General features: G+C 39.4%; 1 protein-coding gene across 1 annotated transcript in view; it reads left to right on the top strand.

Moving 5' to 3' along the window:
* The window catches only part of LOC131800057 (uncharacterized), a 34,430-nt gene extending 31,818 nt beyond the window's left edge, over positions 1–2,612 (top strand). Inside the window, exons 21-24 of the mRNA XM_066174751.1 lie at positions 28–99; positions 883–954; positions 1,591–1,662; positions 2,537–2,612. Coding sequence (XP_066030848.1) covers positions 28–99; positions 883–954; positions 1,591–1,662; positions 2,537–2,612 — 292 coding nt within the window. The remainder of the gene's footprint in view (positions 1–27; positions 100–882; positions 955–1,590; positions 1,663–2,536) is intronic.
* Positions 2,613–22,156: the final 19,544 nt, after the last annotated feature.

A 22,156-nucleotide genomic window follows, 5' to 3' on the forward strand; every position in this document is an offset into this window, starting at 1 on the left:
ATAAAAAACAATATATACTTCTCGTAGGGAGTTGGATGGCAACCAAATAGGAGCACTTCCACCTGGAGTCTTCACTTACAACGCCGAATTGACTCACCTGTGAGTAATAAATTAAAATCCTTAGATTGCATCGATTATCCATACATTCGCCTCATTTATTAGACATCGGCAAGGTTTCTTCAAGCTCAATTCATGGTGAGTAACAGACGGTCTTTGGTGGCTTTAAAAGCCAGTTGACTTATTAAAGTCATTGGTCAAGCCGAAGCTGCTTTGGGCGCAAAACTTCATTCTCATGATCACTTTGTACAACCCTTCAACAAGGTGCACTGACAGTGGAATAGATCATTTAATTAAGTTGCAAAGCAAGGATGAACATAGCTATTTCCAGACGAAAGACAAAGGTTACGTTTATCCTAACCGGCTATCGTGATGTGCTCAGTCCCGCTATTTGTTGATTATAAGCGAACATTCAAAGAGCGTCTTCAACCACAAGGTAAATAAAATATAATTAGGGTCGCTTGTAAAGTAGCATGGTGAAGTGATCCTCACGTTAGGGCATTGAGCAGACTTGAAGAAACCTCAACATAAGCCTAACTTGTATTTTTACTTGTACATGATAGAATGTGAACTTTTACTTCAAAAATTTCCAAGTAAGCTTACTGTTGTTTTTTAAGTTCAATTGTTGAGGACTGAGATTGTACGATACTTAAAGTGTTGATATATATCAATTTGTTCAATCACATTCAAAATAACATTAAACGCGTTCATTTGATTCGGGCACGGCACGAATAAATTGGATTCCGAACGAAAAAAGTATTCAACAGCAGCAGCACACAAGAGGTAATATAATTTTAAATAAAATTATGGAATATCTAATCTTAGGGCCTTGAATAACAACCGGATAATGGAACTACCACCAAGAGTCTTTAATAATAACACTGAGTTGATCGAACTGTAAGTAACAGATATCCACGCTCATTTTTGATATTAACCTTCGATGTGATAAGAGTGTAATGTCAGTGTTTACTTAATATGATCAAGACGCTCCTCGAGTTTAATGGGTGTAGTCATCCATGAAGAAAATGAAAGAGAGTAGAACGGTTTGTATTTGGACAGTTAAATCAATGATCATTTCCTAGCATATGTCTTTGGTCCTCGTTTTGAAAATCCTATTTTCTATTCAGTTTTACGATCGAAAACGAATAGGAATTATTCATTCTCACGTATTGGTGATGCAAAGTCTTCAAAACTTACAAATGGTTACACGGTAACAAGTCGAAGAATTTGCCAGGCGACGTATTTTCCCAATTGGTCAAGCGGCAGTGGCTGGAAGTGAACAGTCATCCTCATATATTAACTATTTTTCTAAGTTTTATTTGAGGGGTTTCCCTTAAGTGACTGTTCAATACAGGTGAATGACAATACACACTAAGACTCAGTAAAGAGTGACCGCGACCGCTTAGTAGGGGCGAATATTACAGTGATTGATGGAAAACAAATTCGGAAATTTAACAAAAGACCGCTTAATACAGGGGGACAGCTTTATACGGTGCTGCTTATTAGAGGTTCAACTATATATCCTTTATGTAGGTTCTTACATGACAATCACATAGCAGAGTTACCACTACGCGTCTTCAACAACAACATTAATTTGACTCGGCTGTAAGTAAATAACATCTAATATCTCTAAGACAAATATTTTTAAGGAACCAACACAGACCCAAACATGCGTGTAGAACACCGAAGTTCATAATGGTAGGATCCAAATCCAAACATATTTAACACATCTCGGTTCAAAATTTTAATAAATATTCAGTTCCAACTGTTATCAGTTCTTTTAAATGCAGAAGTTATGCAGATGCACGTAGTTTGTGCTTAACGTAGGAGAGCTAAAAACTCAGACATTCGAGAGAAATTTGATATTAAGAGGTCTAGTTCTGAGAGCATCCGCTGCAGTTTTCAAGGTATTCTCTTGAAGGAGAGGACTCTGGGGACAAGTTTGTTCCTAATTCCGTCTCGACTGACGTAATTTGCGAACAAATTGTTTAGTGACATTGTTTAAATGATGTTCAGATATAAATTCTACTCTTTTCTCCGTCGCACATCAGATTTAACCCCTGGAGAACAAGAACGGATAAGGTCAAAGTTCGTCCATCCCGTTCTCCTTTCCCCCTTTCACCCCTGATAACCCTTCACTATCTGCGTGGCACATAAAACTATAAAACCGTCATGACGTGAACCTGTAAACCGAGTTAAAATCTAGCTTCTGGCAAAACTGGGGTAAAACATCACGTGGTCGACTGCCTTACGTTAGCATGACTGGTGGGAACCTGTGGGACTGGTACGACTGACAAAAAAAAAAAAGGAGAGGCAAGAATCAAAATAGTTATGGTGACGTGAAGATCTTCATTTATAAACAACACTATTGGCTGGGTTTCTGTTTCATGTTTAACTTAAGCCATTTATCATTTCAAACACTGTTTGAATCTGAAAATCTGGGTTATTAAGACCCAAAAAAAATGTATTCTTGTCGTAGGGACTTGGATGGCAATCACATAGGAGCACTACCACCTGGAGTCTTCACTTATAACACCGAGCTGGCTCGCCTGTAATAAACACACTTGAAAATGTTGGTTACAAGTATATTTTAAACTATTACAACGCGTCTTTGCAAACAGCCAACACAATCTCCGTAGCGCATTAAACTGTAAAGCCATCACAAAGTATTATGACTTCAACTTGCAAAGTGGGTATAAACCTAGCCGCATGCAAAACGGGTTAACAACATTACGTGGCGGAGTGCTTTACGTTAACAGAAAGATACCAGTAGGGACCGGAAGGAGATTTCGAACTTCAAACAAACAAGCAGCAAGAATCAAAGTAGTTATGGCGATGTGAACCATCACGTTGCTAAACAACATCCATTATTAAAAAGTACTACTGCCCGGGTCACTGCTCCATGTTTAACCTGCGGTGATGACTAAATCCCTTAAAAACTAACTCAAAATAGACATTAGATTAAGGGTATATCCTTTTCGAAGGTACTTGTTTGGTAACCAAATCAAAGAGCTGCCACCAGGAGTCTTCGCCACGAATACCAAGTTGACTCGCCTGTAAGTAAGCCATAACAGGTTTATATTAGAAATTATTCAAACTGTATTATTTCAATAAAATGCATTTATCACAACACTTTAACAACATCCATAATTAAAAAGTACTACTACTTAGGTTACTACTCCATGTTTAACCTGCGGTGATGATTTTTTTTTAACACCGACTAAATCTGGAAAAATGGGTTAAAACTAACTCAAAATAGACATTGAATTTAGGGTATATCCTTCTCGAAGGTACTTCCGTGGTAACCAAATCAAAGAGCTGTCACCAGGAGTCTTCGCCATGAATACCAAGTTTATATTAGAAATTATTCAAACTGTATTATTTCGATGAAATGCATTTATTACAACACTTTAACAACATCCATTATTAAAAAGTACTACTACTTAGGTTACTACTCCAAGTTTAACCTGCGGTGATGACTAAATCTGGAAAAATGGGTTAAACTGACTAAAAATAGACATTAGATTAAGGGTATATCCTTTTCGAAGGTACCTGTCTGGAAACCAAATCAAAGAGCTGCCACCAGGAGTCTTCGCCATGAATACCAAGTTGACACGCTTGTAAGTAAGCCATAACAGGTTTATATTAGAAATTATTCAAACTGTATTATTTCAATAAAATGCTAATATTACAACACTTTAACATCATCCATTATTAAAAAGTACTACTACTTAGGTTACTACTCCATGTTTAACCTGCGGTGATGACTAAATCTGGAAAAATGAGCTAAACGGACTAAAAATAGACATTAGATTAAGGGTATATCCTTTTCGAAGGTACTTGTTTGGTAACCAAATCAAAGAGCTGCCACCAGGAGTCTTCGCCATGAATACCAAGTTGACTCGCCTGTAAGTAAGCCATAACAGGTTTATATTAGAAATTATTCAAACTGTATTATTTCAATAAAATGCATTTATCACAACACTTTAACAACATCCATAATTAAAAAGTACTACCACCTAGATTACTGCTCCATGTTTAACCTGCAGTGAAGATTATTTTTTTTAACATTGACTAAATCTAAAAAATGGGTTCAACTAAGTCAAAATAGACATTAGATCAAGGGTATATCCTTTTCGAAGGTACTTGTATGATAACCAAATCAAAGAGCTGCCACCAGGAGCCTTCGCCATGAATACCAAGTTGATTCACCTGTAAGTAAGCCATAAAAGGTTTATATTCGGAATTATTCAAACTGTATTATTTCAATGAAATGCACTTATCACAACACTTTAACAACATCCATTATTAAAAAGTACTACTACCTAGGCCACTGCTCCATGTTTAACCTGCAGTGATGATGATTTATTAATGATGATTAAGCCACGATTCAGTCACAGATAGAAGGTGAAGTCGACGAGATAACATAAGATCTCATAGCGACGATACTTTGGTTTTCAGTAAGCGAGCATTCCAAACACCGAAACGTAGAGGTGAACTACAGCATGGCTGATTTGATATCAGCGGAATACGAACAAGATTGTTGTCGCTCCGTCCTGAGTGAAATGCAAATTGGTGACGACGAGGTGTCATGGCGGGTTGAATATTAAAAACCTTCGTTGCTTCACGTGCCATGACCGTTTCACTCCAGCATCCACGATAGGGCCGTTTCCATTTGGATCTTGAAGATGAAGAAGTTAGTCCAGGATTTAGTTCAACATCCAAATGGACGTTGATGTCAATTTAACAGGGAGAGAAAAACAAAGATATTAGTCCATAAGCACACAAGCCGCAATACAAACAGCTTTCGCTTCAAGCGAAAGAAACTGCTCTGGTGAACTCTTAAAGTCGCGACTTTCAAGTCAAAAACTTTGTAAAGACGAGGAAAGTCGACTAAAATAAATGCAGACATAAAAAGCGTCGGAAATAAGACAGGAAAATAACGAGCATAAATACGCACTGCAGCCATTGTTCGGCGCATACAATCTGTCCTGCAATGTCCAGCAGTGTACCAGTATAAGCATGGAATGATATTTCTATTGGCCGCACTGCAAGGTACTTGAAATACCGCTCATAATCTGTGTAGTTTAAGATTGATGCTACCGCTCCCATGTCGACTTCCATCTGGAATTCTTCAATCTGCACAGGGACCTTCATAGCAGGTGCTGCAAGTCCTGACTAACGCAGCTCTAATTTCTAACTCTCTTCCAGGGTGAAAATGGACCCGAAAAATTCATCTCCTATGTTCTCCTGCAGTCCAGCTTCTGAATCCTATTCCGTGTGATGTACATGTTGTTTGCACGCCATCTCTTTTGGTGGTGGTTTTGCATTGCGACACTCTGACTATCTGACTATGACCCGTTAAATGGCAGTTAAAAAAAAAAAAAAAAAAAAAACTCAAAATCCTTGTAATTGCATTTTTCTGGGGTGTGGTTGGCTAACCCACAGCGAAAACAGCGTTTCCTTTGGTGACGTCGACCCACTGAGCGGCCGCGTGAACACACGTTGTCACGCTTAACCTGATTTACGCCCGACGCAGAACTTTCACCATGAGGATTTCCTCCAAAGTGTCGTACATCCTTCTACGCTATTTTTTGGTCGATTGCAGCGTCCCCTGCTTCTTGAAAAATGAAGTTGGCCGATAATCATTTTCCGCTTAATCTGCTCCGCGCGTAGCCCGCAGATGAAACGATCGCGTAGAATATCATTTAAAAGCAAGTTGGTGAATTCACATTTTCCCGTGAGACTTTTTAACCCGCTCACAAACTCCACGATGCTTTGCCCCGGTTTCTGATTTGCAGAATAAAATCGGTCTCTCTCTATGACTTACAAGCCAATGGGCAAGTAATAACCACTCAGCAGCGTTGCAAGCTGGTCAAAAGTCTTTGTATTTGTCCAGTAACAACAAATCCTTTAAGACTCGATAAGCACCACTTCCAAGAGATGTTAAGAGTATTGCTCTTCGTTTAGCGGGACTGTCCGTGTCGTTCCTAATATCGTAGGCGGTGAAATATTCTTGCAACCGTTCGAGATAGAACTCGATATCTTCAGACTCAGCATTGAAGACATCAAAAGGAGGTCTTCCCACTATGTGGTTTACGTTATGTTGAACTGATATCGTAGATTTAAAACCGGATTTTCTCGTTCGTCGATGTTGGCTGTTCGTACTCCAGTTTACCTCTTCGCCACTGTAGTGTATAGCGTCGAATTAAGTCTTAAAGACACGAAGAAAGCTAGACAGAGGCTTATTTTCCCACGATATATCGACTTGAACGTGAAACATGAAGCGAGGCTGACTAGCCACAGCGTAAATACTTACGAACAGATGGAGATGGAAAACGAAAACAGTACTGAAAAACGATGACTTAAGCTGTCCAACTCGTGCGAGGCTAAATCTACGAGGCATCTTTGTTTACAACATTCTCAGGTTAAATCACTCTCTCCACGTCTTTCTGCAGTCTACGATTATGTCCGAAATTACTACTTGGATCAAACATTAACTTTAAATTAAACGTTCAAGCGTTCAACCCTTCAACATGGTGCACTGACAGTGGCATAGGTCATTAAAAAAAACATAACCTCAACATAAACCTAACTTGTATATTTAATTGTACATGATACATGATGTGATATTTTGCTTTAAACATTTCCACGCTGGCTTATTGTTTTTTTTTCAAGTTAAATCCTTGAAGACTGAGATCGTGCCATACTTTAAGTGTTGGTATACATATATCAATTTGTTCAATCACATTAAAGATTATAGTAAAAGCGTTTGTTTGACCCGAGCACAGCACAAATAAACAGTACTCCGACCGAAAAAGGTACGTAACAGCACTGGCAATCCATATTTCCAGGTACTGGTGATGCAAAGTTTCCAAAAGTTACAGGTGGTTAAACGGCAACGAATTGAAGAATCTGCCAGGCAACTTAATATTTTCCCAATTAGCTAAGTTGCGATGGCTGAAGTGTACGGGTTGCGTGAATCAAATTTGCATAGCAGCACATTGGCAAATAAATGGAGCAATCTCCGCGTTCCTCTCTAATAAATCATTTTCAGTTTCATAAAAAGATTGAACAGGTTACGTTTATTTTGACACGCCATAGTAACGTGCTCAGAGTTTCGTGAATTACTATAGTGTTAAATTTGGTAAGTAACCGATTCGTGAGTTCCTTTCTGATACATGGATATTATTATATTGTGTGCATATTGACCAGTCTTATGCTTAGACATTCGTAGTTCAGAGAGCGCCTTGGTAACTAGCTCTTGAACCCAGTCAACAACACCACTTCCCGCTAACTCAAGCATGAAGTGCACCCCCTTGAATCACACATATGTTCAGTCATTTCTAATTAAGTATATTATATAGCTCCAAATACCTGTTTTCACGCAGTGATCTTCGTCTCCCTTTTCCGATCCAATTATCTTCAGCAAAAACCTTATTACAGGCAGCTTCATAAATAAACTCAATTGCATGTTCAATGACACCCATTTTAAAGTGACTAATACAAAACCCTTAATTTATCGATTTGGTTCTGCTTATGTTTACGCAAATGTGGTCAGAAATATGGGCATACATTATTTAAGTTCAGTGATTGTTGTCAACCATATGGTAGTTAAACTCAAACGCGAAGCTGACTCTCTTGAAGTAGACATTCAAAAATTTATTATCAAACCAGTAACCGTCCGCAAAAACGTCTTTACGGGCAGTGTTGTAAATAACATCCAATGCATGTTCCACCACACATTTTTAAACGATTAATAGAGATCCCAGCGCACGAATAAAACATCGAAGTACATATTGGTGCGATACAAATCCAATGTCCAGCTCGCAATTGAAAAAATCCTGGTTTCAATATCATTTCCAAAGTTATCAATCCTGTTACATTCACAAACTGTTTAAAAGGAAAAAATTCATCTTTAATCGCCAAATCATGGTCCTAAATTTTACCAGATATTCTAATAGCTAAATTTTAATGTCTCACTATATTGCAGGAGAACAAAATTTACCTGCTAATTTACAATAGGACAATAAGTTTGAGAAGTTACGTGGTGATATATCCATCTGTTTACCTGCCGAGCTATCAAGTTCAAACCCAACTTCATTTTTTAAAATTTACAAAAAGTTTTTGAAAATATATTTTAGAAACTAAACTAGTGAGTAGCACTCTGCGAACAGTAGTTTTAAAACTTGTTTATATCCGACCCGCTTCGTCAAACTGTTAGCCCCAAAATATTTTTCTCACCTTGCCTAAAAAATTTTAGAATTTTTCGACAACTTCGTCTGATTTTGTTCGGTGAGTCCAGCCGAGGCTATATGGTCATTGGCCCCCGTAACAGCCATAGTATGACTTATATAAATACAAGCGTTTAGCGTTATAACCCGTAAAACTCCCTAAGAGGTCTACGACAGTTAAACGAAACGCGTCGAAGAATAAAGAAGTCTTACAACAAATGTTCGTAGTGCTGTTCACTAGTTTATTTTAAAAAAAAATATATTTATTATCAACTTAACAGGATAAGAATTGTTGGATTAAATAGTTTTACGTAATATTTTCAGCTACTTGTTTATTAATCGATGAGTTTTAAAAGCGCCTTATACTAAGAGTGTTGATGTCACAAACATAGCAAGGTTATAGCAAAAGCGTGTGTGTAATCCAAGCACGACACAAATAAACTGTTAATCTGACAGAATTTTTTTTAAAATTAAAAAACCTGTAACAGCAACAATTTCTAAAAAGTAACACTTTCAACTGAAATCAAGGAATATGTTTTCTTAGGGAATTGGGTAACAACCAGATAAAGGAGCTGCCACCTGGAGTCTTCAATAACAACACTGGGTTGATCTCACTGTACGTAACCTGTCTCTTCTGATAATAGCCTATGATGTGCTAAGAGTTTAATCTCATAATTAACTAAACGTGATCAAGAAGGTGCTGTAGCTTAGTGGGTGTAGTCAGCCATGGGAGGGTGAAAGAGAGTGGGACAGTTCATAGGTGGACGGAGTTAAACAGAAAAGAGGAACCTACCCTCATAAAGCAATCCTTTTAGTTTCACAAATGATCATATCCTATCAGTTCATGGTCGACCTACATATTTTTACTATCATATCCTTCTCCAAATTCTTGTTAATTCTAAAATACTCAAATACTATCGTACACGACTAATGAGTCCAGCCACAATCGTGTTGAGAGAGGAACCTTACCTTTTTTGTTCATTTTCTAGAGTACCACAATATATATTTGTTAGCGACTGATGAAGGTTTCACCGCTTTAAAAGGAACCTTTAGCAAACCACGACTGCGATGGCAACGAAGACGTGGCAAAAAAAAAGATCAAATGAGCAGAACAATAGCTCAAAACGTGCGTTTTAAAACTGTGTACATTTCTTAGCCGTCCTCTGCAGAATAACATCGTGAAATCATTAACATTTGCGTGGTCCGAAAAAGGAAACCCCGACGGCAAGTTATTTAAGCTCCTATTTGGAACTCAACGTCGCTCTTATAAGTTATGCTGAGGTTATTTTACGGCGCCGTAAGAGATAGTAAACACATCCAGTAATTCGCTAGATTCAAAATAAAATATATATTATAAGTATTTAAACACGCCATGCGTTCTTATGTAATCGTGTGACGCAGAATAATAATGACGATAATAGTGTATAACCCAAAGCGATTATTATACAAGGACCCACCAACACGTAGTAATAGACATGTGCACAGATTGTTTACATGTTCAAACTCTCCGAATATCGACACTCGTACATCAGCGATATTGGTAGGAACCTCAAAACAGGTTCTATTGAAACCATACGAGTGCTTGCAAATGGTGATGTCAGCAACTGTTCGACCTAAATCCAGGACATATCCCCATTTTAGGGACTTAGACAACAACCAAATAGAGGAGCTACCACCTCAAGTCTTTCATAACAACTCCCAATTGGTCGAACTGTAAGTAACCAATCTTAATGCTTTTGTTCTATTGGTGCTTGATGTGTTAAGAATTATTAAATACCTAACTCTTAGTGTGAGTAGCCAACCATAAAGGCAGTGGAAAAGGGTTTGTGGATTTGCAGTGTTGGACTACAAGAAGTAACCTCGTCCCTTTGGACCATCTTTTAGTTTAATAAATGACAAAACACTGCAATTTTCAAACAAAACCACCAAGTTAGGTTGTTGGTCTTAGCTTTCACGATTATATATCCTATTGTTCTAATTTTATTTCGATGTGATAAGAGTGAAATGTAAGTGTTTACTTAATATGATCAAGGCGCTCCTCAAGCTGAGTGGGTGTAGTCGACCATGAGGAGAATGAAAGAGGGTAGGAAGGTTTGTATTTGTACAGTTTAATCAATGATCACTTCCTAGCATATGTTGGTGGTCCTCGTTTTGTAAATCTCGTTTCCTATTCCCTTGCTAATGATGTTCTATCGGTCTGCACCAGTACTGCGGTCGAACGCGAATAGGATTTCTACATTTTCACGTATTGGTGATGCAAAGTTTCCAAAACTCACAGGTGGTTAAACGGCAACAGGTTGAAGAATTTGCCAGGCGACTTATTTTCCCAATTAGTCAAGCTGCAGTCGCTCTAAGTAAAAAATTTTTCCCTATATATAAACTATTTGAAGTGTCACAAGACTCATTTCAGTCAATCGATAGTTAACATAAGACTCATCGTCATCTCCAAGAGATAACGAATAAAAAAACTTATGGGTGGCGAAAATCAAACTGGCACAGTGGCACAGTGGCAAATAAATGGACCAAACTAATGAATCTAATGAATCACTTTCAGTCGTATAAAATATTGGATAGGTTACGTTTGTTTTGATCTGCCATCGTAATATGCTCAGAGTATCCTTAATCACTAGTGTTGTAAGTAACCGATCAGTGATTTCATTTCTGACACATAGATATTATAATATTGTGTGCATATTGACCTGTCTTATGGTTAGACACTCGTAGTTCAGAAAGCGGCTTGGTAACTAGCCGTTGAACTCAGTCAACAACACTACTTCCCGCTAACTCAATATCACGTATGGTCAGTCATTTCTTGCAAAAGAGTGACGTCACAGAACACAAATTAGTGTCAGGTTTTTGTTGACGTTTCCTATCTCCCGGTTCACCTTTGGGGGAGGGGAGGGTACGGTTACATGTGGGCTACCATTTTCAACACAAGTTTACTCTGATTGGCTAACTAATTTCGAAGTCTTCAATAACAACTCAGAGTTGACTCACCTGTGAGTAATAAATTAGAACCTTTACGATTGCATCGATTATCGATACATTTGCCTCATTTATCAAATATCGGCAAAGTTTCTTCAAGTTCAATGCATGGTGAATAACAGATGTTCGTTGGTGGTTTTTAAAGCCAGTTGACTTATTTAAGTCCTTGGTCAAGACGCAACAGCTGTAGGAGCAAAACTTTACTCTCACGACCAGTTTGTAAAACCCTTTAACATGGTTCACTGACAGTGGCATAGTCCATTTAAGAAAAACGAGCAAGGGAAGGATGAGCATAGCTTTTTCCAGACAAAAGCTTCGTTTATCCTAACCGGCTATCGTGATGTGCTCAGCCAAACAAGTTCAGTAGTCGGCATACCTTTCTTGAGAGGGGTTAGGTTACGTCCACTTAAATTCCCTCGCGCACTATAGATATTTAAACACGTTATGCATTCTTATGTAATCGTATGACGCAGTTTTATTAACAATTACAGATTTTTGGACCGAAACAAGATCAAAAAGTTGCCTGGTAATTTATTTGCTGAATTGCTAAACCTGCAATGGCTGTAAGTGAAGAGTGGTTGTTTTACGGCATTAACTATTGCGTGATCGTGTCACGACGAATAAAATTGTCGATAATAGTGTAAAATACAAACCGATTACAGTACAAGGACCCACAAACACGTAGTAATAGACATGTGCACGGATTGTTCACATGTTCAAATTCTCCGAATGTCGAAGCTTGTGCATCAGCAATATTTGTAGGAACATTACAGACTTATACAGACCCATCACAAGTAAAGAATATCGATGGAGGATCTATGGAGGGGGTATGTTTCGAAAGAAAGAAACTGTGGTCATTCGCTCTGACGAAGGGCTAACGCTCGAGACGTCAGATTTGAAACTCTTAACGGTGGCCAATTCGCGTTATCAACTCAGTTGAAAATTACCGAATTAGCTTATAAGATATCAACTTTAAAGTGATCCAAATCCTATATCCTAGGTCGCATATTTACCACTTCCCCGTTCCAAATTTTACAATTTAAATCCCATTCCCATTCTTATCAATTCCACTCCACCTAAAACATGGTTAGAGAGAATAAACGCTGGAGAGCTCAGAGCGCAAGCTTCGAAAACAAATTTGAATTTAAGAGGTATAGTTATGAGAGCCTTTGCTCCAGTTTGAGGGGTCTTCTATAAAAGGAGAGGACTCTGGAAATAAGTTTGAAGTTAATTTCCTTCGATAGGCGTATTTTGCAAACATTTTGGGTTTTTCAAAAATTGAGATGTTTTACTACATTTTCGTTCTACAAGGGACTTCACATCTCTATTCGAATAATGTTTAGACTTAAAGCACTATTCTTTACTTAGTCGCGTATCAGCTTATCTCCAAGAATCCTCTCTTCCAAGTTCAAAAATTGATAAATTATACCTCATCCCCGCTTCTCCACTACCTATCTTTTTCTCTTTGTGACCTTTCAATATCTCCGCAGCGCATTTGAATTTAATTTAAAAACTGTAAAGCTATCACAAAGTATTATGACTTCAACTTGCAAAGTGGGTATAAACCTAGCCGCATGCAGAACGGGTTAACAACATCACGTGGTGGAGTGCTTTACGAGTAGTTGTAAATAGGACCTGAAAAAATTCAGGCCTTCTTCATTCACTTGGATGTTTATTTGGACCCAATTCATTGACCAGCTCCCAGTTGGCTTGTTAGCTCAATTGGTAGAGCGCTGCACCGGTATCGCAGAGGTCATGGGTTCAAATCCCGTACGGTCCTGAATTTTTTTCAGGCCCGTATTAAACTGAGCCCGTACACTAACTGAATCTGGAAAAATAGGTTAAAACTAACTCAAAATAGACATCAGATTAAGGGTATATCCTTCTCGAAGGTACTTGTATGATAACCAAATCAAAGAGCTGCCACCAGGAGTCTTCGCCATGAATACCAAGTTGACTCACCTGTAAGTAGGCCATAACAGGTTTATATTAGAAATTATTCAAACTTTATTAATTCAAAAAACTCAGCATTCGAAGAGAAGGTTTTTAATCCCATCACCTCATCAAAAGAAGTATTGAATCCATTCGAGTGCAAAGTAATGGTGATGTCAACAACTAAGTCTTAAAAGCTTCATTTTTCGATGCCGCATAAAATTTAAGTGCGTTATCTACAAAAAGGTAATCAAAAGTAGGTAAGTCCAAAGTTCGTCCACCCCCCTCCCATTACCCCTCTTTGACCCTTCATAACCTTTCACTATCTGCCTGGTGCACGCAACTATAAAACCGTCATGGCTTGAACCTGTAAGCCGAGTTCAAACCTAGCTTCTAGCAAAACCGGAAGCAAAACATCACGTGGTCGACTGCGTCAAATTAGCAAGACAGGTAAGAACCTGCGGAACTGCTACAACTGAACACAAACAAGAGGCAAGAATCAAAATAGTTATGGTGACGTGAACATCTTCATTTATAAACAACACTATTGGCTGGGTTTCTGTTTCATGTTTAACTTAAGGCATATATCATTATAAACACTGTTTTAATCTGGAAATCTGGGTCTTAATAGCCCAGAATAGACTACAGATTAAAAAGAATGTATCCTTCTACATTATTCAATCTCTTCACTCTCATGACAACTTTGTACAACCCTTCATCATGGTGCACTGACAGTGGCATAATCGATTTAATAGAAGGCGCATGTGAGGATGAACATAGCCATTTCATGACAAAATATAGACGTTACGTTTATCCTAACCGGCTATCGTGATGTGCTCAGAGTCTCGGTATTTGTCGATTATGAGTGAATATTCAATAAGCGTCTTCAACCATGAGGTAAATAAAACATAATTATCCTCACGTTATGGCGGATGCATTGGAGAGACTTAAAGAAACCTCATAATAAGCTTAACTTGTATATTTAATTGTACATGATAGAATGTGAACTTTTGCTTTAAACATTTAGCTTATTGTTGTTCTCTAAGTTTTTAAGTTCAGTCCTTTAGTTTGCATAGGCGTGGCCAGTATTTAGAGGGAGGCACTTGCAAGTGTTTCCTTTCAGTAGAACGGGCCTCGCACTCTGTATTTCTTTTCACACCAGTACTCCACGTAATGATGATAAACGTATATCCTTTACGTTGGTTCTTACATCACAATTAAATAGCAGAGTTACCACCGGGCGTCTTCAACAACAACATAAATTTGACTCAGCTATAAGTAAATAACATCTAACATCTTCAAGACAAACATTTTTAGGCAACTAACATAGACCCAACCATGCGTGTAGAACGACGAAGTTCATGATGATAGGATCCAAATCCAAACATATATAACGAATCTCGGTTCAAAATTTTAATAGATATTCAGTTCTCACTGTTATCAATCCTTTTTAATGCAAAATTTGTTCAGATGGACGCAATTTTTAATTAACGAAGGGGAGCTAAACACTCAAACATTCGAAAGTAATTTGATATTAAGAAGTACAGTTTTGAGTGCATCCGCTGCAGTTTCCAGGGTATTCTCTAGACGGGGAGGACTCTGGGGACAAGTTTGATGCTAATTCCGTCTCGACAGACGTAATTTGCAAAAAAATTGTTCAGTAACATTGTTCGAATGTTGTTTAGACTTAAAACTCTACTCCTTTCTCAGTCACACATCAGATTTAGCTCCTGGAATCCCTCTTCCCCAATACAAGAACGGATAAGGCCAAAGTTCGTCCACCCCCTCCCTTTACCCCTCTTTGACTCCTCAAAACCCTTCATTATCTGCGTGGCACATAGAACTATAAAAGCGTCATGACTTGAACCTGTAAACCGAGTTGAAACCTACCTTCTAGCAAAACTGGGGTAAAACATCACGTGGTCGACTGCCTTATGTCAACATGACTAGTAGAAACCTGTAATACTTGGGTCCGCTCCCCTCAGCTATGGAGTCGGGCCACTAAGCGTACTCTTCCCTAAGATCTTTAACCAGGAATCTGTCACCTGTGTAGAACTCTCAAAACTCAGTTTAGGCGTCAAGTGTTCCTTTCTGCTTTACTTGTGAATCCATCAGCTTTTCTCAAACACTTGGGCGAAGAAAGGTTTAACTGATGCGTAACTCTCATCCCAGGAATAGGCCAGCAGGTGTTCTGCCGGTGGTAGGATACCTTGTTGACCGGTAAGTCAACAGGTAGTTGGTAGTTTGTTGCTGAATCGATAGTTTACTACCTTTGCAGGCCTTCATATGGTTCTTGATTGACTGAACCATCCGTTCTCCCATGCCATTACTAGCTACGTTATAAGGAGCAACACGAATGTGTTTGACGTCATTGAATTTCATAAAATGCGCAAATTCCTCGCTTCGAAATTGAGGACCATTGTACAATGCACTGGCAATCCATATTTAGCGAATAGTTCCCGTAAAATGGCTATAGTTGTCGTAAGCGTAATCAACGTGAACTCGGTACCAAGGATTTCTTGACCATAACCAAGGTGTTAGAAGAGCCACTACAGATGGTTTTTTAACTTGTTGACAGCTGCCGCAGATTAACACAGCTTATTCAATTTTGTGATCGGCCACCATAAGTAAGTACGAGCCGTTTCCTTCGTCCGTACAATGCCTGGGTGACCTGTGTGCAACTCTTCCAACCAGTCTTCCTAAAACCGTGTAGGTTTGATTACTCGTGACCCCCACAGAAGACAATCTTGCCCTACTGATAACTTAAGTCGGCGGTTGAAAAAGGGTTGTAGCCGAAGATCCTCCACATGTTGTGCCCATCCTTGTTTGACAAACTCTAACGCGCTGGATAGTACTGGGTCAACCCGTGTGGCGTACCTTATCTCCTCGTGCGTAATGGCTGACGAGTGAACCAGGCGTTCTTCCACTCTATATATAGCATCCTCTTCGTTAAACGCGGAGGGCAGGGCAGTCGTGATAACGCATCAGCCACTGCATTTCGCTTCTATGGAACAAATCTGATGCTGTAACTGAATGCTTTGTTGTGTTCGTTCAGAGTTTGTGACACGTAGGCAATGGAGCGATGGTTTCCATTGGGATAAACGTGCATTATAACGGCACCCAAACCATATGGAATGGCGTCAACCAACAATTCCATAGGAAACTCAGGGTCAAAGTGCGCCAATACAGCTGCCACCGACGTTAGGGTGCATTTCACAGCACAAACGGCTTTTTCATATCTCTGTGACCAGTTCCAAGATGTGGTCCCGATGAGCTCGCATAGAGGATGACATATCAGCCGAAAAAAAAGGTCACAGAATTGTTTGGCGTTTGCATTTGAGTCGACATCGACGTGAGAGTTGAAATCACCACCAAGAAGGAATTGACAGCATGTAACAGTCAACTCCTCTGATGACGCAGAGAATTCTGAGAAAAACCGTTTCTACTGCAAAGCCATTTTTCTTGGACGGTGGAGGTCGATATACTGTCACAAGGCGAAAAACTTTGAACCAGAGGTGAGAGCTGAATCAAAATGTTCGAACAAAGAAAAAATACAGCCTAATTTCGGGAAACATGAAGCCCTTTGCGTGCGATAACAGCAAGTCCACCTCCTCTGCGAGTGGATCTTGGCAAGTGATGAAGAGCGTAATCCTCAAGTGAATTCGTGAGGTCGGCAATGATAATACTATCGTTTGAGGTAAGCCACGATTCAGTCACGGATAGAAGATCAAGACTACAAGACAACATAAGATCACGTAGCGACGATACTTTGGTTTTCAGCGAGAGAGCTTTCCAAACACCGAAACATAGTAGTGGACTACAGCATGGCCGATTTGATATCAGCGGAATACGAACAAGATTGTTGTCATTCCGTCCTGAGTGAAATGAAAATTGGTGACGACGAGGTGTCATGGCAGGTTGAATATTAAAAACCTTCGTTACTTCACACGCCCTGACCATTCTTCCACTCCGGCATCCACGATGCGGCCGCTTCTATTTGGATCTTGAAGATGAAGAAGTTGGTCCAGGATTTAGTTCAACATCCATATGGACGGTTATTTCAATTTAACAGGGAGAGAAAAAACAAAGATATTCATGCTTAGTCCATAAGCACACCAGCTGCAATACAAATAGCTTTCGCTTCAAGCGAAAGAAACTGCTCTGGTGAACTCTTAAAGTCGCTTCTTCCAAGTGAGAAACTTTGTACAAACGAGAAAAGTCGACTTAAATAGATGTTGACATAAAAAGTGCCAGAAATATGACAGGAAAATAACGAGCATAAATAGGCATTGCAGCCATTGTTCGGCGCATACAATCTGTCCTGAAATGTCCAGCGGTGCACCAGCATAAGAAGGGAATGATATTTCCACTGGGTCGCACTGCAAGGTACTTGAAATACCGCTCATAATCTGTGTAGTATAAGATTGAAGCTGCCGCTCCCGTTTCGACCTCCATCCGGAATTCTACGCCTTCAATCTGCACAGAGACCTTCATAGCAGGTGCTGAAAGTCCTGACTTACGCAGCTCTTATTTTTAACTCTCTTCCAGAGTGAAAATGGACCTAAGAATTCATCTCCCATGTTCTCCTGCAGTCCAGCTTCTGAATCCTGTTCCGTGCGATGTAGATGTTGTTTGCTCGCCATCTCTTTTGGTGGTGGTTTTGCATTGCCACACTCAGACTATGATCCGTTACATGGCAGTTAAACATTCAGAATTCTTGTATTTGCATTTTTCTGGGGTGTGGTTGGCTAGCCCGCAGCGAAAACAGCGTTTCCTTTGGTGACGTCGACCCACTGAGCGACCGCGTGACCACACGTTGTCACGCTTAACCTGATTTACGCCCGACGAAGAACTTTCACCGTAAAGTTTTCCTCCAAACTCCACGATGCTTTGCCTCGGTTTCTGGTTTGCAGAATAAAATCGGTATCTTTCTGCGAATTACAAGCGAATGGGCGTGTAATGACCACGCAACAGCGTTACAAGCTGGTCAAAAGTCTTCGTATTCGGCGCTTCCGGGATATATATCGATATAGCTCTCGATATCTTCAGACTCAGCATTGAAGACATCAAAAGGAGGTCTTCCCGCCAAGTGGTTTGCGTTAAGGTTGAGCTGATATCATAGATTTAAGACCGGATTTTCACGTAATGCTCCGTTCGTCGAGGTTGGCTGTTCTTTCTCCAGTTTACCTCGTCGCCACCGTAGCCTACGGCGTCGGATTAAGTCTAAAGACGCGAAGAAAACAGAACAGAGGCTCCCACGATATATCGACTCGAACGTGATATATGAAAACGAGGCTGACAAACAATAGCGTGAATACCGTATTTATTCGATTAAGCGACCAGGGCGCTTATTTAATTTTTGGACTTTCAAGGTGGGCGCATATTCGAGGTGAGCGCTTATTCGAGGCTGGGCGCTTATTACATTTTCACCAATTTCAGTAAGTAAAAAGTTTATTTTGTAACAAAACAATAAATGAGAACAAAACATGATAAAATATTAAAGCATATAACAACTCATTGTTCGGTCTTCGCAGAAGTCTCTTTTGCTATCATAATTCTCAATCAACTTCAATGTCATCGTCACTCAGCTCAATAAGTGGACTTTCTGGTGCTGCCTCCTCGACATCCGACAGCGTAACATCAGCAAATGGGTCAGTCGCGCAAGAAGCTGTTAGGGTTTCGCTGGATGGATGCCAGGCGATCTTGTCCTGTATGACAAGATTGACCCTCCTTTAGGCAATGAATCTGATTATCTTCAGATCCGTCAGGAGCCACAGTAAGCGCGCAGCTTCTGAAAGAACGGATAATTAACTCTCTGTCTAGAGTTTCCCAGGCCTCAAGAACCCACTTGACGATTTCAGGACGAGGTGGACCTTGCATGTTTCCTGCAGCTGTAAATGAATGAGCTCCGTCAGCCATCCACGCATCGTACTTCTCAGTTACTTTGGCCTTGAAGGGCTTATTCCATGCCACGTCAGGGGCTTGGATATACTTAATACAACCACCGGAATCAATTTGAATTCAAAGCCATGGCTCGCTCAAGTTGTCACTATCTGAAATGGAACTTTGTGTTTGAAGTGCAATTCACATCAGTTATACGAGGTCATCATATTTATAAATCTGTGTGGACTCCAACTTTGGGAGAGAAACTTAACTGCCGCGAGGATGATCGCAAGGTAGCCAAACAACATGACGAATATGCAATTGGGACGTATTTGGAAGCTTATACCGGCAGCGAGCTGGTAGGACATGTGCCAATGGAACTATCCTACCTCATCTAAACGTTTCTGAGAGCTTACGACGATAATGAGGTTTCTGCTAAAGTAACAAGAAGGGTAAAGAAGGCTGGAGAACGGACTTGTTGTGCCAAGAACATTCAAAGCGCGGACACCAAGCAGGGCTATTGCCACGAAGTTTGAGCGGGAGATTTTGCGGCTGAAAGAACTTTGCGCCCACATGGACATTTCAGTTGAAACTTTGAGAAAAATTCCAACGTAGTCATAAAATTTTCAGACAATGAAACTAGAGATTGTAAGCCATTAATGAAATACCGTAATAATCAATACCCGTATTCCTCTTATGCACTTTATTTTTTTTTCTTTTGGGGGGCGGGTGCTTATTCCAGGCTGGGCGCTTAAAAAGTACTTTTTAGGGGTGAGTGCTTATTCGAGGCTGGGCGCTTATAAACTTTTTCTACCTTCAGGGTGGGCGCTTATACGAGGTGGGCGCTTATTCAAATACATACTTATACAAATACTTATACAAATATCCACGCCCATTTTTATTATGTTAACCTTCGATGTGCTAAGAGTGTAATGTCAGTGTTTACTTAATATTATCAAGACGCTCCTCAAGCTCAGTGGGTGTGGTCAACCATGAAGAGAATGAAAGAGGGTAGAACAGTTTGTTTGCTCAGGCAGCAACACGCAGGAGGTTATATGATTTAACTAAAATCATGGAATATCTCCTCTTAGGGCCCTAAGTAACAACGCGATAAAAGAGCTACCATCTGGAGTCTTCCATAATAACACTGAGTTGAGGGGCCTGTAAGTAACAATTATCCACGCCCATTCTTAATATTAACCTTCGATGTGCTAAGAGTGTAGGGTCAGTGTTTACTTGATACGATCATGACAGTCCTCAAGCTTAGTGAGTGTAGTCAACCATGAAGAGAATGAAAGAGGGTAGGAAGGTTTGTATTTGGACAGTTTAATCATGATCATTTCCTAACATATGTTACTGGCCCTCGTTTTGTAAATCCTGTTTTCTATTTCCTTGCTAACTTTGTTTTATGAGTTCGCATGGGCGTGGCCAGTATGTAGAGGGAGGCACCTGCAAGCGTTTCCTTTCAGAAGAACGGTTCTCGCACTCTGCATTTCTTTTCACATTAGTATTACGGCTGAACGCGAACAGGAAATATGAATTTCCACGCATTGTTGATACAAAGTTTCCAAAACTTACAGGATGTTAAACGGCAACAAGTTGATGAATTTGCCAGGCGACTTATTTTCCCAATTAGTCAAGCTGTGGTGGCTGTAAGTGAAAATTCTTCCTCACTTAAAAACTTTTTCAAGTGTTAAAAGACTCACTTTCAATCAATCGCTGGTTAACATAAGACTGATCGTCATCTCCAGTAGATAATGAATAAACAAAACTTACGGGTGGCGTGAATCGAACTTGCACAGTGGCACAGTGGCCCAAGGCATATGAATAGAGCAACCTCCCCTCTCTAATTAACCACTTTTAGTTTCATAAAAGATTGAACAGGTTACGTTTATTTTGACCCGACATCGTAATGTGCTTAGAGTTTCGTAAATCAGTATAGTGATAAGTTTTTTATGTAACCGATTCGGTGAGTTCATTTCTGATACATAGATATTATCATATTACGTCCATATTGACCTGTCTTATGCTTAGACACTCGTAGTTCAGAAAGCGCCTTGGTAACTAGCCCTTGAATTCAGTCAACAGCACTACTTCCCGCTTACTCAAGCATGAAGCGCACTCCCTTAAATTAGATATATGTTCAGTTATTTCTAATTAAGTACATTCTGTAGCTCCAAATCCCTGTTTTCACGCGGTGATCCTCGTCCTCCTTTTCCGATCCAGTTAACCTCAGCAAAATCGTTATCACAGGCCGCTTTAATCAACTCTATTACATGCTCCAAGACACCCATTTTAAAGCACCCAATACAGAACCCTTGATTTATCCATTTGGTTCTGCTTATATTTATGCAAATGTGATGAGAATATCTTGATCTACTAAATGTGGGCAAACATTTATTCAAGTTCAGTGATTGTTGTAAACCAAATGGTAGTTAAACTCAAACGCAAAGCTGACTCTCTTGAAGTAGGCATTCAAACATTTGTTATCATACCAGTAACCGTCAGCAAAAACGTGTTTACGGGCAGTGTTGTAAATAACACCTAATGCATGTTCCAAGACACATTTTTTAAACAATTAATACAGATCCCATCACGCAAATGAAACATTGAATTACAAACTGGTGGGATATAAATCCAATATCCCAGCTCACACTTGAAAAAATCCTGGTTTCAATCTCATTTCCAAAGTTATCAATCCTGTTACATTCACAAATTGTTTAAAATGAAAAAAATTATCTCTAATCGCCAAATCATGGTCCTAAATTTTACCAGATATTCTAATAGCTTAATTTTAATGTCTAATTATATTGCAGAAGAACAAAATTTACCTGCTAATTTACAATAAGACAATAGGTTTGAGAAGTTACGCGGTGATATAACCATCTGTTTAGCTCTGAACTATCAAGTTCAAACCCAACTTCATTTTTTAAAATTTTAAAAAAAATTTTAAAAATAAATTTTTTAGAAACTGAACTAGTGAGCAGCACTCTGCGAACAGTACTAGTAAAACTTGTTTATATCCGAAGATATTTTTCTCACCTTGCCTAAAAAATTTAAGAGGT

Source organism: Pocillopora verrucosa, chromosome 1 (genome assembly GCF_036669915.1).
Source record: "Pocillopora verrucosa isolate sample1 chromosome 1, ASM3666991v2, whole genome shotgun sequence".
Taxonomy (NCBI): Eukaryota; Metazoa; Cnidaria; class Anthozoa; order Scleractinia; family Pocilloporidae; genus Pocillopora; species Pocillopora verrucosa.